Source organism: Odontesthes bonariensis, chromosome 9 (assembly GCF_027942865.1).
Source record: "Odontesthes bonariensis isolate fOdoBon6 chromosome 9, fOdoBon6.hap1, whole genome shotgun sequence".
Taxonomy (NCBI): Eukaryota; Metazoa; Chordata; class Actinopteri; order Atheriniformes; family Atherinopsidae; genus Odontesthes; species Odontesthes bonariensis.
This window is the reverse complement of record NC_134514.1, coordinates 11,562,946-11,579,296: the sequence shown is the minus strand read 5'-3', so window position 1 is coordinate 11,579,296 and position 16,351 is coordinate 11,562,946. Positions and strand designations below refer to the sequence as shown.

Genomic DNA, 16,351 nt, shown 5'->3' with positions numbered 1-16,351 from the left:
GGTTATCAGCATGGACAGATGGTTCAAATTTATTCCCCATTTCCATGTAAATTTTAATGGTCCATGCCCTTGCCCATGCAAATGAAGGCTATGGAAGTACCCTTTGTTTTTCTCTATTCATTACATCTATAATATGCTTGCGTTTTAGTTTTCATCACTGTACTGTTCAATCTGCTGTGCACACACTGTGCAAGGTTTTAAGAGAGAGCCATTATTCTAAAAAAAAAAAAAAAAAAAAAAATCATAATTTGAATACAAACAAATTTCTTCTGCCTTGCAAATAACCCAGACCAGTGGTCACTGTAATATTAAGATCGCTATAATTGTGTAAAAAGGCATCTATTCAGTGGCTAACCATTCTTATGACTGTCCTGCAGTTCCCCCAGCATTTGTGGTGAGACCAAGGAACCAGGTGGTTGGAGTTGGCAGAACCGTCACCTTCCAGTGTGAGGCCACTGGAAACCCACAACCAGCCATTTTCTGGCAGCGGGAAGGCAGTCAGGTAAATAAACTATTTAACGATTATAACATTATATCAAACAGCCAAACATGCCGACAAACTCATTCCAAGCTTTGGAAAAAAATATTTCTAGACACTGGTTACATTATAGCTGATAACTTAATCCATTAAGACTTGAGGTGGCCTCCAAACATCATCATCATTTTTGGGGGCATTTCAAATGGTTTAGGCCCACTTTCTGTCTCAGATGGAAGGGTCACTGCAACAAATCTAGTTATTCTGAGTTATCACCTGTGTCCTATGATGACATATTTCCATCTTGATGGGAGTTGCCTTCTAGGATGACAGTGTCCTCATCCATGTGGCAAGAGAGGACTATGAATGTTTTTTAGTGTCAAAAAGGATTTTGCTCCCATGAATGTATGTAGGGCAATTATGTATGTACGTATGTAGGGTTCCACGGGCTTGTAGGATCAATGCTAAGACAACTGTTTTGGCATCAATGGACCCAACAATGCTTTATGTTGATTTCTCCTTTATTTTGTCACCTGTCTAAATGTGTATTTTTCTAATGAAATCCTGAAGACATATTAGTCATTTTAATCAACGATGTGTTCTGTTTTACCTCTTAACAGAACCTGCTGTTCTCCTACCAACCTCCTCAACCCTTCAGCCGGTTCTCTGTATCTCAGTCTGGGGACCTCACCATCACTGATGCTGAACGCTCAGACATGGGATATTATAGCTGCCAGGCACTCAACATTGCCGGCAGTGTGATCACCAAGGCTCTGCTAGAGGTCACTGACGGTAGGCAACCTTTTTAGGCAACAGTTTCTGCTTTCAACAAAGCCTTAGACAGAACACTGAAAGAAAGCTTGAATGGAGAGATGTTGGAATTTCAGATAATCTTTGGTTTGTAAGTATAATACTGTTCATCTGTAATTCCGTGGTTGGGCTCTAAAGCATATTAATATCCGTATTGAGGTCTGTGAGGTTTGGTCTGGCCTGTTCAATATGTTCCTGTCAGGGGCAGAGACTGTCTGGTGCCTGTGCAGCCAGACCATGGCTCACTAGTTGGCTTCTCTGGCTTCACACTGGCGAATATCTTCCTAGTATTCTACGGTTGGCTTGCTGCAGTCTACCGTTGGAAGACTGTGGCCATGTGGTGAGGTCTGGACTGGGTCCTCTAATTACTTTGCTGGCCAATCACCGTCAGCCTTGTGGACTAACTATGCCTCACTTCTACCATTCCCACAGTTATCTGGGCAGCTATTACTTTGTCTATGACACACCTAGATTCATCCCTTCATTTACCAAATGTCCTTCTTCATTTACGGCCTACATTGGCATGCTCCATCTCTCCCTCCACTTCTATCTCTCATTCTGTCGTGCTCTCTGGATAATAATAACAGTTATTAAAGTGAGCAGGCCGCTCTGAGGCCACCACTTCTCCACAGGCAGATCTGGTAATAACAGCTCATGCTGACAATGTTTTAGTAATTGCACCATCCCCAGCACAAAAGCAGAGACAAAGCAGCCCACAGATTACACCGCAGCGTGGTTTGGAATATCTATGCACACGTACATACATCATTATATGTTGCCTTTACACTGTGTTAGATATTAATTTGACTCCTCTTCACTGAAAGTAATTTGCTAGTAAATCAGTAGACATGACAGCAGTGGTCATCAATAGTGCTATGAAGAATAATAATCAGAGGTAGGAGGACAACCCATAGTAGGGACTTGATGAATTACACCCAGTAGAGACAAAATAAAACAAAAATAGTCATCGGTTCATGTAATTAAAGTCCCTCTTACATTTTTTTCTTCTGCTGCCTGCTTCACCTGTTCCCCCCCCCCCCCCCCCCCCCCCCCGATACAACATTTCTGTCAAATGCATGCTGTCTCTGCATGCCTTTGTTTGTCTTTGTGTCTACTGGTTGAACACCCCTGGTTCACACTGGCTGTGAGGCAGGGAGGAGTTTCAGCATCCTCATGCAAATGACATTGCCTGTTCTGGCTAGATGTTTTTTTAAGCCTTTTTTCTTACTTGTTTGGTGTTTTATGACTGGGGGAAGGGCTCCTGCTAGCGTTCTAATGCATACCGCTCGGCGTCTGGTAGATCTGCAGTGAGAGAACTGTGGCTGTTTCATTTTAATTACGGCGTTTTTATTTGGCTAGGATCGACTCCTGCTGCTGAATGATTAGAAAATTACTTCCAGTACTTCAAAATTGGATTTAATTCCTGTCCTACTACCCTTACAGTTTTCACATTTTTATATTGTTGCACACTGTTTCTCCAATTCTCACCATTCTATGCCTTTTGTGTGTTTTCTCCCAGCTGGATATAATTGTCAGAATCCTAGTTTCCTCTCACCCTGCTTCCACCTCTCCACATAATTGTCTTTTCGCCTTCCTCTTTCCACAGTTGTGTCAGACCGCCCGCCACCAGTTATACGACAGGGCCCAACCAATCAGACAGTGGCCGTGGACGGTACTGTGGTCCTCAACTGTGTGACATCTGGTAACCCCACCCCCACCGTCCTGTGGAGGAAGGATGGTGTTTTAGTGTCCACACATGATTCTAGAGTCAAACAGTTGGACATGGGTGCACTGCAGATACGCTATGCAAAGGTAAGTCAGCTGATCCCATGTACAAACATGCTCACAAAAGTTTTTAACAACATCAGGTGAAGTACATGTACATTGCAAAGTCCTATGTGGCCTTTGGATTTAAGTTGTAATTCAACTGTGACTGTGTTAATGGTATATGTATAAGATATTATCATTTCTAACTAAGATTTTTCTATTTGACTGTTTTTAGTGTCTAAATCTATGCAAATAGACTTAGGAGTTGTCCATATTAAACCCATAATGTCCTTGGCAAACCCCTGCTGGTTGGTAAATAAAGCATGTGTTCCTGGCAGCAACCCGAACTCAGTGGGCTGTCAGTCAGTTGTCCTGGGTTTGAAATGGAGTCTGTGAAGTCGAACAATCTGTAGTTGCTGTCAGTCAGTGAGCACAGAGGGTTTGGAGAGTTGTTTCTTGTGTGTGTGTACGTGCGGGTTTGGTGGCAGGCTGTGTTATGCTGAACACTCTTAGGCAGAGACAAGTAGGGGGTGCTGACGTGTCTTCCAGATGGAGGCGTCACAGGGTCAGAGTTCGCGTCAGTTTGCGCTGTTCTGATGAATCCTGGCATGTTTTGCGGTGACAAGATTGTAGTGTGATTGGGTTGCCAATGCGAGGCAGGCAGGAGGCGATGCGTCTAAACCCTGCTCGTGCTGAAGCAGAGTAAACTCTTTAGGCACTTCACATTAATGGACTTGTCATTTCTCCAAGACAGCATTTTAATGAAGATGTTTGTGATGTGTCGTGTAATTTATTTTCTTAACTTGGTTTTGTGAATGTTATTATTAGGTTTTAAAAGATTTCCTTCCTTCCTGACAAAAAAAAAAAACATACCTTAAGGTTTGTTGGCAAGACAAGCTCGTGTTCAACTATTCAGACAATTTTTCTTTATGTTTTTTACGGCTCATTTTGCTTATACATCCACATAGTAGCCTTAAGCGTACAATGTATTACCAACAAAGCACAACAGAATTATTTGTCTTACACAAAGAGTTGACAGAGCAGACTTTTTAATAATGCAGCAGTGTGAAAATTATGTTTTCAACTCTGCCAACAGGGTTTGGCTTTTTAGACTAGTTTGAGTGTCTTCTCTGTTTGACCAGAAATACTCTGCCACTCGGCCTCTCCAGCTGTTTTCTACCCATTTTTGTTATAAAAGAGATAATAGTGGGATTATCAGGCAATTACAGTTGCCTACAATCAGACTCAATCTGAATACCAATAAGCAGAAAAGTGATGGTTGGGGAGAGATAACAAGAGGCAGAGAGTGGGAAATAGGCAACTACCAGTTCAGGAAACAGTGGGACACATTTTAATGATTTCCATTTCACAAAATACCCCTTCCTCCTTCTCCTTCCCTAGCTTGGTGACACTGGCACCTACACTTGCATCGCCTCCACGCCCAGTGGAGAGGCCTCATGGAAAGCCTATTTAGAAGTCCAAGGTAAGGCTAACCCAATATTTTGTTCAACAGTGGTAATAGGAGCTTTCTTCTTTTTATGTGAGAGCATGTCTTTTGACGAATGAGTTAGAGATGCTTCACATGCCATTGGCCACATTATCACTACATTTTTACTTTCTCTGTTCTACACTTAGAATTTGGAGCCCCAGTTCAGCCAAACAGACCCACAGACCCAAATCTGATCCCCAGTGCCCCTTCCAAACCAGATGTCACAGATGTTTCCCGTACCTCCATCACGCTTTCCTGGAAACCTAACCTGAATGCTGGAGCCACACCGACCTCCTATATCATAGAGGCCTTCAGGTAAATCCGAACTGTTTGGTCATCAGTAAATTAATCATTGCATGGCCTTATTCAAACTTAATTTAAACCTCAATTCTCTCTGTTATGTGTCCACAGTCATGCATCAGGTAGCAGCTGGCAGACTTTGGCGGAGCATGTAAAAACCGAGTCGTTTGTACTTAAGGGCCTGAAGCCCAGTGCAGTCTACCTCTTCTTAGTGCGGGCAGCCAATGCCTACGGGTTGAGTGATCCCAGTCCTATCACCGATGCTGTGAAAACACAAGGTGAGAACTGCCCTCTTACTTACATTAACTTATTATATAGTGCAAGCTCATTTCATCTTTTTTTATTTCTTTGCCCCTGTACACAGATATCCCTCCAACAAGTCAGGGTGTGGATCATCGCCAGATCCAGAGGGAGTTGGGAGAAGTACTCATCCACCTGCATAACCCCACCATTCTTTCCTCTTCATCTGTCAGGGTGCAGTGGACAGTGAGTATTTCTGCTAGAATGCACTACTTTCTTTCTTTGAGAATCTGTAGCCGGCTAGACATTGCAGTATGGAAGGATACTGGCATATCGAGTCATCATTTAGCCAAGCTAATTTACCAACATCCTTGCTCACTGCACTCCACAATAACAACCCAACCACCCTTACAACTAGACTACAGTGCCGAACCTTCTGCAAAGGGCCATGTAGTACTGTATAGCAATGCGTGATGTGCCATTCTGTACCCTCACAAATTGAAAACACTTGCCGACTGTTAAAACAATACAAGTGAAGGAGGAGACGGCCAACTCATGCTCATAAGTGGAAATGGCTTACAGATGTTAAAATGGATAGGTTGGTGCAGAAGAAGTACAACTGGGAGCTTATGGTGGTGTTTCTGTGCTGCTACAAGCTGAGTATGAGGGACCCGTTTTATCCTGGACCTGATCTGGTTAGTGTGTCTTTATGACGCAATACTATACATCATGGTGCTAAACATCCGCTACTAAATATAAGAGTGTAGGATGAGTCACTGAAGGGTAAAAACCATCTCAGTGTTGCCTTTTGACAGCAGGCCACCCCCAACATTCCCAGGTATTATGAGGTGCTACAGTGAGTGATGAATGAAGCTGAGGAAAAGTGAAAAAGATACTGACATGTCAAGACTGATTTAAAACATTACTGTCCAGTTACTGTTTCTCACTGGAATGTTCTAGTAAAACACATGATATGAGAGAGGTTGACATTGTAGTTAAATGGCAGTTTCCTTGTTTCGTAGCGTTTAATTTATTCCCAATGTGGAGTTTCTTGGCTTTACATTTCCCTTTGTGTTGTGGTGAAGGGTTTCACAATTTTCCAGCTAATGAACACCACCTGATCTGGCAGCATATTTTATGGAGGGAGGGATAAAGAAATCACTAAAATCTTTACAAGCCAGTGCTGCTTGCTGTCCACAGGGACCCGTAGGGATATTAGCACACTGGTTCGCAGTTATTCTTTTCTGGAACCGTGCTGCATCACAAAGCAACTTTAATCAATGATTAAACCAACAGACAAATTCCTTCTCATTTAAGTTATGTCAGGGGTTTTTTCAACCTCCAATTAAATTTATCCTGTTGTATTGTCAGTTTCTAGTGCTTGGAGTAAAGATCCACATCCACCCCCCCCCACTCGTTTCTGACTTCAGTAGTCAGTGGAGAGCAGGACAGGATGAGACAGACTGTTCTGGGAGTCTGGGCCCTATTTAACCAGCTCCAGACTTGGAGGAACCTTTGGCCAATGACCTCATAGTGCGGTTTGCACAAATCATTGCCGCTCCAAATGGCGCATAGACACAGTCCAAAGGAGAGAAGTTAATGTGGATGGATAGACAGATGGGTGATGTGATGAGTTAGCACCTCATTCCAACCAGTGCCTGGTGTATCACAGTCAAAGAAATCCATGTTTGTCCAGTGGTGCTACAATATATTACTTTGCTGTATCATTTTCCACTGTAAATAATGTAGCACATAATCGAGTCAATCTGTCCCCATCTTTGTGCTCCTGTGTTATTCTCTAGGTGGAGCAGCAGTCGCAGTACATCCAGGGCTACAAAGTGATGTACAGGCTTTCACCAGAGGGGCAGCAGAGGAGCGAATGGGGTGTATTTGAGGTGCGGACCCCTGGAGAGGACAGCGCCATTGTGACACAGCTTCGGAAGGGTGTCACATATGAATTCAAACTCCGCCCCTTCTTCAATGAGTTCCAGGGAACAGACAGTGATGTCAAAATTGGCAAGACACTGGAGGAAGGTGGGGGGATGTGAATGTGAATGGCTGGATGCGAGTGTGCTTTGAGGCTTGCATGTATGCATACATGTTTTCATGTGTACACTTTTATATGCACAGCTTGCATGTCTGAGATTATACAACAGCTGTTCACAGCCGGCAGTGAGGGCAGGGTGGCGGTTGGATTATATGTTCAAATGTGGTGTATTCAAGCATGCCTGGGTATTGAAACCCATAGACAAACACCCTAGTGCATGTGTCATACTAATTTTTCATAGGGAGTGGTTGTGGCAGTCTCTCGAAGTCTGGTTGAAACCAAACTGCAAATTTTAATTTGCAACAAACAGCTACAGAGAAATGTGACTATTTACTAGTTATATGTGTGTGTGTTTGTAAGTTGCATGTGTGGGAGTGTTTTGATCTTTTTCTGCTGGATTCTCCTTTGTTCCAACTTTTATTGATAATTATTTTTGAAGCTGAACATAATGTTTCTTCTCTCAAAAACAAGAAAAAAAAAGCTTTTTATAGAGGTCATAATTATTTTAGTTACATTAGTGTTTGACCACAGGTTGCCAGTGACACACCACCATGCACTCAACTATTGTTGCTCCCTGCCTGTTTTGAGTAAACAGTTATTTGCTTTTATTTACTTGCAAAAGCACTTATATGACGCTAATTCGGTTTTCAAATAAAAGCATCGTAATTTCCATGATTAGTCATTTGTTCTTGCCTCACCCTCACGCAGAGATGGAAAATAAATCCTGACAGCTAAATTGCATTTTGGAGGCTGAGATAGACTTCATGTAGTTACGAAAATATATATGTATCCTGTGTTATCATGTTTTTGTTCTTTTTTTCTTTGTCTATTCCCAACCAGCCCCCAGTGCCCCTCCTCGTAAGGTTACAGTTACAGAGAGTGGGGACAATGCGACTGTCATCGTTGTCTCCTGGCAACCCCCTCCAGAGGAAGAGCAGAATGGGGTGGTCCAGGAGTACAAGGTAACAAAAAAAGCTGCCAGTAGTTACATCAGGTCTGAGCAAGTGGGACTTGTTTTGGTAAAATTGCGTGAGACACAAACATGGGAGCAGACAAAAGAGAAAGAGACAATGCACAGATATGGAATGGTAATGAATTCCTGGTTGAGGCATACCTTTGTACGCCCGTTACTGCTCTCCTTCTGTGTACTGACAGAGGCTCAGAAACAGGACAGGAGTCAAACTCTGGGGAGCTAGTGGTAACAGTTATGAAACATTGCCATCTGGTGGAAATGGTACCATCACACAGGTTGTGGGTTTGATATCTTGAGTGGTGAGGACAGCAATTTTTGTTGTTTCATATGTGGTGTCCTCTGTTCTTTCTTCACCTGCAGGTTGGTATTAAATAGTAAAGATCCCTGTATTATTAGTAGATACAGAATGTTTGGCATTCCTCAAGTCCATGACAGGAAATGTATTTTTGCAAATTTTCATACTACTAAAAAATCTGATAATATCCCTTTTTAAAGTGCAAAAATATAAATCCAAAAATTAAAACAATTGTTCAATGATTTATAAGAAAAATTCATGTAATAAATGAATGAGAGAGATCTTTGTTATAATGTCAGTAATTTATTTGGTTTGTTCAGTATTTCAATTAAAACCCCTCTCTGAGGCTCCTTCTACACCCCCTCACTTGATACAGTAATGCAAGCCCTCACTTTCGACAACACAGCGCTCTCATACAGTATGCTGTGGAAGTCCCGCATTTTAATTGGAAAGCCCTTTTGAGTCACAGGGTATATAGGTGAGTAGTGGAATGGGAAATGAGGCAGAGCCTATGAAAAAAGTTAAGTCTGTTAATTTTCCAGGTAAATGTTTTTCTGCTGATAGACTTCAGAGTAATTTCATGGTTTTTAAGTCCAGTTTGAGAGCGCTCCCTGCCCATTATTGAGCCCAGTCCCCAGCGGCACTGTCATTCACCCCAATTTTAAGACACAGAAAATGTCAAACATTTGTGGTTCCACCACACATGCACAGATATATAGTACACACCAAAGGATGTGAGCATTTTAACATATTTAATTGGAGGGAGAAGGTGAGGGTAAAGAAAGCAAAATAGAAGACATTCAGGATGTAGAGGTCTCCAGGCCTCATGCTGAGTGAATGCATACTTGTTTGTGACCCAGGTTTTAGTATGCCTGAAATACCTTTCTCACTCCTGAATGTAACAGCTCTCAGATTCTGTTAAAATTGTGTTATGAGGGTGATTACCAATCCCCATTTGTTTTTCATTAGTTTTAGGCTTCACGGAGACATATTATGGCTACCTCAGCTAAAGCTGCCCTTGTAGTGAGGGCAGCCTGTAAAACATAAAGTCGTGTTATTTAATGTTTTCTGACCTTAGAGATGTAACGCAATATCCACTATGGGATAAAACGTGGCAATCGTGGACCGTTTGAATGTAAACTGAATGTTGTCATGAAAGCCTCATAACATTGCCTCAGTTCCCACTTTACTTTTGTCTCTATTATGGCAGATTTGGTGCTTGGGGAATGAGAGTAGGTACCACATCAACCGAACAGTTGATGGCTCTACCTTGTCCGTGCTGATTCCAAGTCTGGCCTCCGGGATCCGCTACAGTGTGGAGGTAGCAGCCAGCACCAGTGCAGGGCTTGGGGTCAAGAGCGATATCACTTACTTCCAGCTTGGTGAGTAGATGACTTTTTTTCTCCTCCTAATGAATGCTTTACTTCAGTACTTTTGCCCTTTGCCAATTCTTGCAACTGAATGAAGCCCAATCACTTGACAAATAATTAGGTATTAACCCATCCATCTCAAATAAGGAGCCTTGTCAGTTATATGGCCTTCTGCCAAGTAAACAGACATTTATTTAATTGCCTTCTTTGTAGTAACAGTCATGATCGAGCCTCTACCTGTTTCCCCTTTCATTATCAACAGCGGTGCTTAAAAACTACAATTTAGGTGATTGCTGTTATTCAAACCTCATCAAACTTGTCACAGAAGAGTATGATGAGTTTGAATGACAGAGGGTTTTACAGTTTTTGTGCTGTCTGAAATGTTTTTTGCAGCTGACAGTGTGATCAGCCAAGGCACATTATATTCCTGCATGGCAGAGCTTTGGAGCCACACCCTTCTCCGCTCTCTAGTCAAGGATGCAGTCTTTTCCGCCCTGCGCTCAGCTTCAAACAGCACAGGCATTAAAGAAGCCTGCACTCTGACATGACATGTCATTGATGTTAAGAAAGGCTGGCTGGTTTACCACTTGTTTTTTTTTTTTATTATTATTCTTTTACTCCAGATGGACAAATATTTTGGAGATACTTGTCAGTTATTGTTCCCCCCAACCTGTTCGCTGGCCTGCTAATGAGTGAGATGGAATAGCAGGATGAGGCAGAGAGAAACAGCTCCATCTGGTTTTACATGTGTGATTGAGTGGGCTGGGATGGGCATGAAAAAGCATTCGCTGTGACTGATACAATTTATCTCACTTGAAGAGCTCCTGTGGTGATTGTTGCCATGTTCCAACACTGGAGTGGAACAATGTGCCTCGGGGAGCAGCGCTTCACCCAAATCCATTTGTCACACACTGAGCTTGAATGCGTCATCTCTGCTTAGATACCTGTACAGTCCCTTGTGGGCTCCTTAGCCACATTGGTATGCTCAGTTCTGTCGGCCAAGCAGAAGCAAAAATTGGGAAGACAGACGTGAAAAGACATGAGCAACCAAATGGAGACGTAGACTGAGTGACAGAGACAGACAGAAAGATATGGAGGGGTAAAGGAAAGGAGCTGGCTTCTTTGGGGGATGTGCTTTTGCCCCTGGCTTAGAAATATGGTAAATAAGACTGGATACAACATGAAAGACTTTAGAAAAAGTGATGAAGACAAAGTAACAAGAACATAAAGGACTTTCAAAATGGCAGAGAGCGGGTGGAGTCGGAGAAGCCTTTCATATATCAGACATAAGGGAGAAGCAGATGAGAAAAACAGATCTCGAGCAGGTTGCTGTGAGCAGCAGTACAGACAGCATCTGCACAGTGCATTTCACAGCAGAAACGGCTTCAAGGCATTCACGCCTCAGTCTTTCACAGTTGTGCCTCAGTTTGCTAATTATTGTGGTGTCTGTCTTTGAAGATGATCTCTCTGGATTTATTTATATGATTAGGTAACCGCTATTGCTTTGTGTAAATGATACCTCATGGTGTTTTCCTTTCCCATCAGACTGTTGTGGTGCACAGACTCTGTTTAGTTGCTTTAGTCTGCTCACCTGCCATTGTTTACTGGGATTTGCGATAAAACCCTAGAATGATAGAAATTCCACTACAACTCAACCTCATATTTGCCTTCTTAAAGGCAGAATCTCTTTAAGCATCAAGAGAAATAATTTTCTTATTAATGTAGTCTGCAGGCTTTATTTATTCAAAAGTATATATTTCAGGGTTTTACATTGCAGTTTAATTCTCAGTTCATTCCTCATCTCCACCATTTTCACAAACTTCATTTCATGCCAAATGGACCTTTTTTTCTTTAATAATTTCCTCCAATCCCTCCTTACCCTTAGACTCTTCTGGACGAATGACGGAGACTGTGAGCCAGGAGAACCCCCTGTCCCAGCAGATTTCCGATGTAGTCAAACAGCCGGCCTTTATAGCAGGCATTGGAGCGGCTTGTTGGATCATCCTCATGGTCTTCAGCATTTGGTTGTACCGACACCGAAAGAAAAGGAATGGCCTGTCCAGCAGCTATGCAGGCATACGTAAAGGTAGGTACATATATTTATTACTGTGGCATTATACTTGTTATTTGATTTTTCCTCATGTTGTCAACCTACCTCACATCCTACACAGAAAGACTTCTTTTGTAAAGCATTCAAGATGACATCTAACAAACATACTCGTCAATTGAGTGCTTTAAGACACAATGTGTAACTCCCGCTGAGAGTACTGCACAGAGACGTCTTGTATTTCTTTTTCATACTTCTGTCATGCTCATTCTGCAAGGGGGTGGAGAATGTTTTCAGTAAAGTACATTTTGAGGTCCAACAACTCCCCTCTTAGCAACTCCCTTCTGACTGTGCTGGGAAAGAGAATGTGTATTGGAACAGTCTCTCTTTATCAAGGGTATCCTGACATTTTCACATGCTTGAAGTATTCTTGTTGTCTTTTGAGAGAAAGGACTTAATATATGGATGAGTTGAGCATTTTACAATCCTCTGAATCAACACTACTTATCTTCAGTTCTGAAAATCCATGAAACGCTTATGTTTGAGCTGCATGTCAAATCTAGAGAGAGTAGCCACAGTGTAACCCAATGGCATTTGCCAGATTGAAGTTAAAGTGACAGAGTTCGTGACATGCCCACAGTAGCTAGAGTACAAAGACAGCCATTAGCCTTTCCTTCTGAACCTCATTTATGTGTGAGCCTGCTTAATATGTGGCCTTGGGCTGTGCAGCTGCTGCTCTGAGCACTATCTGCTGTATCCCCACACCTTGGCTCAGGTTTAATACTGACAGCCAGGGTTAGAGGAGATCCACCCTTCAACCTTGATGCACAAACAATAGACTGATTTACCTGTTAATCTGTGGCTGCCACACCAAAAACACAGACTATCCATGTCCTCTATATTCTGCAGCCATGGTTAATGGAAAATGTCAAGTGAGAGGCACCTCAGCAAAGATTTCCGGAAGCTCTGGGCATTTTTAGAAATATCTGTGTGGTCTGTAACAGTTAGAACTACTCTGTTTTTGCTTATGTCTTAGATTACAGAAAGCAGTAATGACCTGCAGCCAGGCGTGAGAGGAGAATACCATTTAGAATGAGGTTACCCTTTGTCCCTCTGTGATTCTATATGTTGATATTTACTCAGATAAGAAAAAAAGAGCTCTTCAGGGAAATGGTAGGTAGACATCCACCCTCCTTCTCCCTGTGCACTCAGACCACAAAAGGCCACAGTCTTTGTTGGAACTGGTAACAAGAATGTTTCTCAAAGAGTATAATTGCAACCACATGAATCAACAATGTGCACTTGGGGTGAAATAGGTTGTACTTGGCCCCATGTGTGAGCTACAGTGTATGCTGGCATAGTCTGTAATAAATTAGATATTTTATTTTGCCAACTTAAAAAAAAAAAAAAAAAAAAATCAATGGCTAATTCTTATTTCCCTGACAATGAAGGTAATGATTCAAACCTCATGGGCCTCTCTGCTCATATGTAGATAAAAATAATAAAGAATACATACCAGTGCAAAACAAATGTGTAACGCTGCAGAAGTCCTCAAAAAATCTTTTAACTGAGGAAAACTGAGACGGCAGCATCTTAAAACAGAGTCAAACCTCAGATACAGGTTCATCTGGCCAGGGAATGGACATCTGTGACAGTCCTGCTTCTCTATAGGAAGCTGATTTATGCATTTCAGTAATGTTTACATTTCTCACAGAAAGTTTTGGGTAGCCAATGTCTCCTCTTCAAAGGCATTCATCAAAGAGATAAAAGCTATCCAACAGCTGATATTTTCAGACTTGTTTGAGCATCAAGACGAAAGATTCAAACATGATTGTGCTGTTTAGAGTTTGCGGGCTCAGGTAATGTATGACATAATTGTGGAAATAAGGAGCAGTGTTTGTCTTCTCAGATTTCTTTTGCCAAAGAAGTTTGAGGTTGAAGTCACAAGCATTTCTAAAATGCACATATTTAACTCCGTAAGCTGGATGACTACTAACGTTGTTGAATGTTACATCAACAGAAATGCTTTCAATAGCTTTCCCCCCTTCTTCAAACAGTGAAACAAAAAACAGTGTACATATTAAACAAGATACAGATCAAATGGTTTCTTACACACCTAAAACAAAGCCATTAAACTGAAGGTTATGACGTGCATATCAGGGATAGCAGCATATATCTTCCATGTATGTGAATTTAGGCCTGAGTGTTCCCTCTTATATTGTGCTATATAACAATGACACTGACTGAAAATTTAATTTCTCTTCTTTTTCAACAGTTCCATCTTTTACCTTCACACCAACAGGTAAGCTCCATGTTTTAGACGACAGTGATATGTTGTTACTCTAGCCATTTCACACATTTATGAAACACTTCTCAGAGCCGTAGTCCTAATAATAGAGAAAGATATTTTGATTGTAGAGAAATCAGGGACACTTAAAGTTAGCCAGTAAAAGGAAACAATTTGCACAGTTGCCTTGAAACAAATGTTCTCCCGAATGTTTTGTCAGAATTTAATGCTCAAAGAACACGAGGCCACATTACTAAGAGGCTATTAAAACTGGTACTAACTTGATCAAAGGGCTGCTGGCAACTTCATTTGAGATTCTTAAGAATGACACACCACATACACTTCAACACACCAATTATACAGGCAGCAGAGCTAAGGAGGTTATCTGTGAATCAAAATGACATGGTGTGAAACAGATAAAAGTAAAGCTGTCTATGAGATGGTATTTGTATTGCACAAATGAATTTTGAAATTCTTTGTCCATTTGAGGTGTGTCATGGCTGTGAATAGATGAGGGGGATTAACAGTGAGAGCTATAGAAAAAAGGTGGAACAGACCAAGGTGTACACTGTCCGTTTGTGGCTTCACTGGTTGAGCCTGTCAACATACTTTGTATCAGTGTTTACAGCAGCATTGCAGTTTCTGTGCGTCTTAAAGCATGAATAAGTAGAATAATTGTGCAGTTGCAGAATGTTGTTTCATGATCTGCTGGAAATCTTTCAGGTGAAATTCTTACTTGTGTGGTTCGGTTTGAAAAAAATTCCCTACCTCTTATCATTGCATTTATGTTGATTTCAATCTCGAAATAGACAGTGATGCATCCTCTGGTTACGTAAATGCAAGGGCCAAATTCCACTTCCTGTTTTGAAAAAGAGACAGGAAATCAACACAGCTAAGGCCCTACTCCTCTCCCCTCTCCCACCTACTCTCCTCTCAGGATAGATATTGTAATTAAAGTTGGAGGTTTATCTCCTTTTCACACACCGTTAGCTTAGAGCTTCTTGAAAGAGTCAAACTTGCAGTGTGCAGAGCTTCAAACACAGGAAACCCGAGCCAGACGACCAAAGAGCTCCACGTCTTTGTTCTTCATAAGCCTCTTACGCATCCTCCTCCTGCTCCTATTGCTTTGTGTGTGTGTGTGTGTGACTCAGCTGAAACTATGCAACACACAGTATTCACCTGAACTATACATATAAACTCCACAGTTCTTCATTGGTCACAAAACGGAAAATTTAAAAATTAAATGAATCATCTGCTTTTGACATAAAATGATAGGTGCAAAGATAATGTGATAAGAGTACCTGCTTTCTTTTTTTTCAGTAGCGTATCAGAGAGGAGGGGAAGGTGTCAGCAGTGCTGGAAGGTAAGAGTTCATTTGGGGTTAGTGTTTTTGTTGTTTTTTCTTCTGGGGGCATTCACATGGAAGTATTTTAAATCTTTAATATATTTAGTAAAACTGAATAATGATTAGAGACTACATTTAACTTAAAACAAAATTCAGGATATTAAACCTGAAAAAGATGAGAAGGGTTGGGCATGTGCACTTTTCTTTGACAAACACTAGGGGGAGAGCTGTGCCTTTTTAAAGTAGTACAGGGCAAAGGAGTGGTAAGGAGGTGCATTAAGTATGTAATAACACTACAGGAACAAAGACCCTTGCAGTCTGCCAGGAGCCCATCCTCATTACATATGGTGGAGAGCCACTTCTAGCCACAAGGCTGTGCCATCGCATCACCATAAAACATTAATGGAGATACATACGTGCACATAGCAGCAAAAGCATACCTCTTATGGAATGTGGAATGGTGCAATGTTTCTAAATATTGAGTGTGTACAGAATGAGGCTTGCCAAAACTCATTTGTATATCCATGGCCTTTGGCATGTCGGTCTTATAGCTGGTAAATAGAAAAAAAGAAAATATGCATTCCATTATTACCCGCTTTCTACTCAAGAGTACAGAATGTACTTAATGCAGCACTGTGCGAGTGTTTTCATGTGTTAATGAATAGTTAGCTTGAAGCCATCAACAGTAAATCCATATTCATTATATTACCCAGTTGTATGATTAAATCCTGTATGCAGTGCGGCTGTGTCAGCTCTGCACAAAAACAATGGTTGTTCGATATCAACATACAACTGCCGGGGTGATTGAGGAGCTATTGTGAGATTGTATTTGGTTGTAGAAGACAAATGTGTTCATTACCCAAAATGAATCCAAGATATGAGTCATTTAGGGGGGAATGAGGAAAT

The 16,351-nt window shown here is 41.6% G+C and overlaps 1 protein-coding gene across 4 annotated transcripts in view; it reads left to right on the top strand.

Annotated features, from left to right (window-relative positions):
* robo1 (roundabout, axon guidance receptor, homolog 1 (Drosophila)) overlaps positions 1-16,351 on the top strand; it is a 223,543-nt gene that overhangs the window by 195,576 nt on the left and 11,616 nt on the right. For 3 of the 4 annotated variants that reach the window (XM_075473123.1, XM_075473125.1, XM_075473126.1), the window contains 13 exons: positions 378-502; positions 1,096-1,267; positions 2,892-3,097; positions 4,454-4,535; positions 4,688-4,856; positions 4,953-5,119; positions 5,206-5,327; positions 6,884-7,115; positions 7,969-8,090; positions 9,607-9,778; positions 11,652-11,852; positions 14,089-14,115; positions 15,421-15,463. In XM_075473123.1, coding sequence (XP_075329238.1) covers positions 378-502; positions 1,096-1,267; positions 2,892-3,097; positions 4,454-4,535; positions 4,688-4,856; positions 4,953-5,119; positions 5,206-5,327; positions 6,884-7,115; positions 7,969-8,090; positions 9,607-9,778; positions 11,652-11,852; positions 14,089-14,115; positions 15,421-15,463 — 1,840 coding nt within the window. The remainder of the gene's footprint in view (positions 1-377; positions 503-1,095; positions 1,268-2,891; positions 3,098-4,453; positions 4,536-4,687; positions 4,857-4,952; positions 5,120-5,205; positions 5,328-6,883; positions 7,116-7,968; positions 8,091-9,606; positions 9,779-11,651; positions 11,853-14,088; positions 14,116-15,420; positions 15,464-16,351) is intronic. The other variant, XM_075473124.1, reaches the window with a different exon arrangement.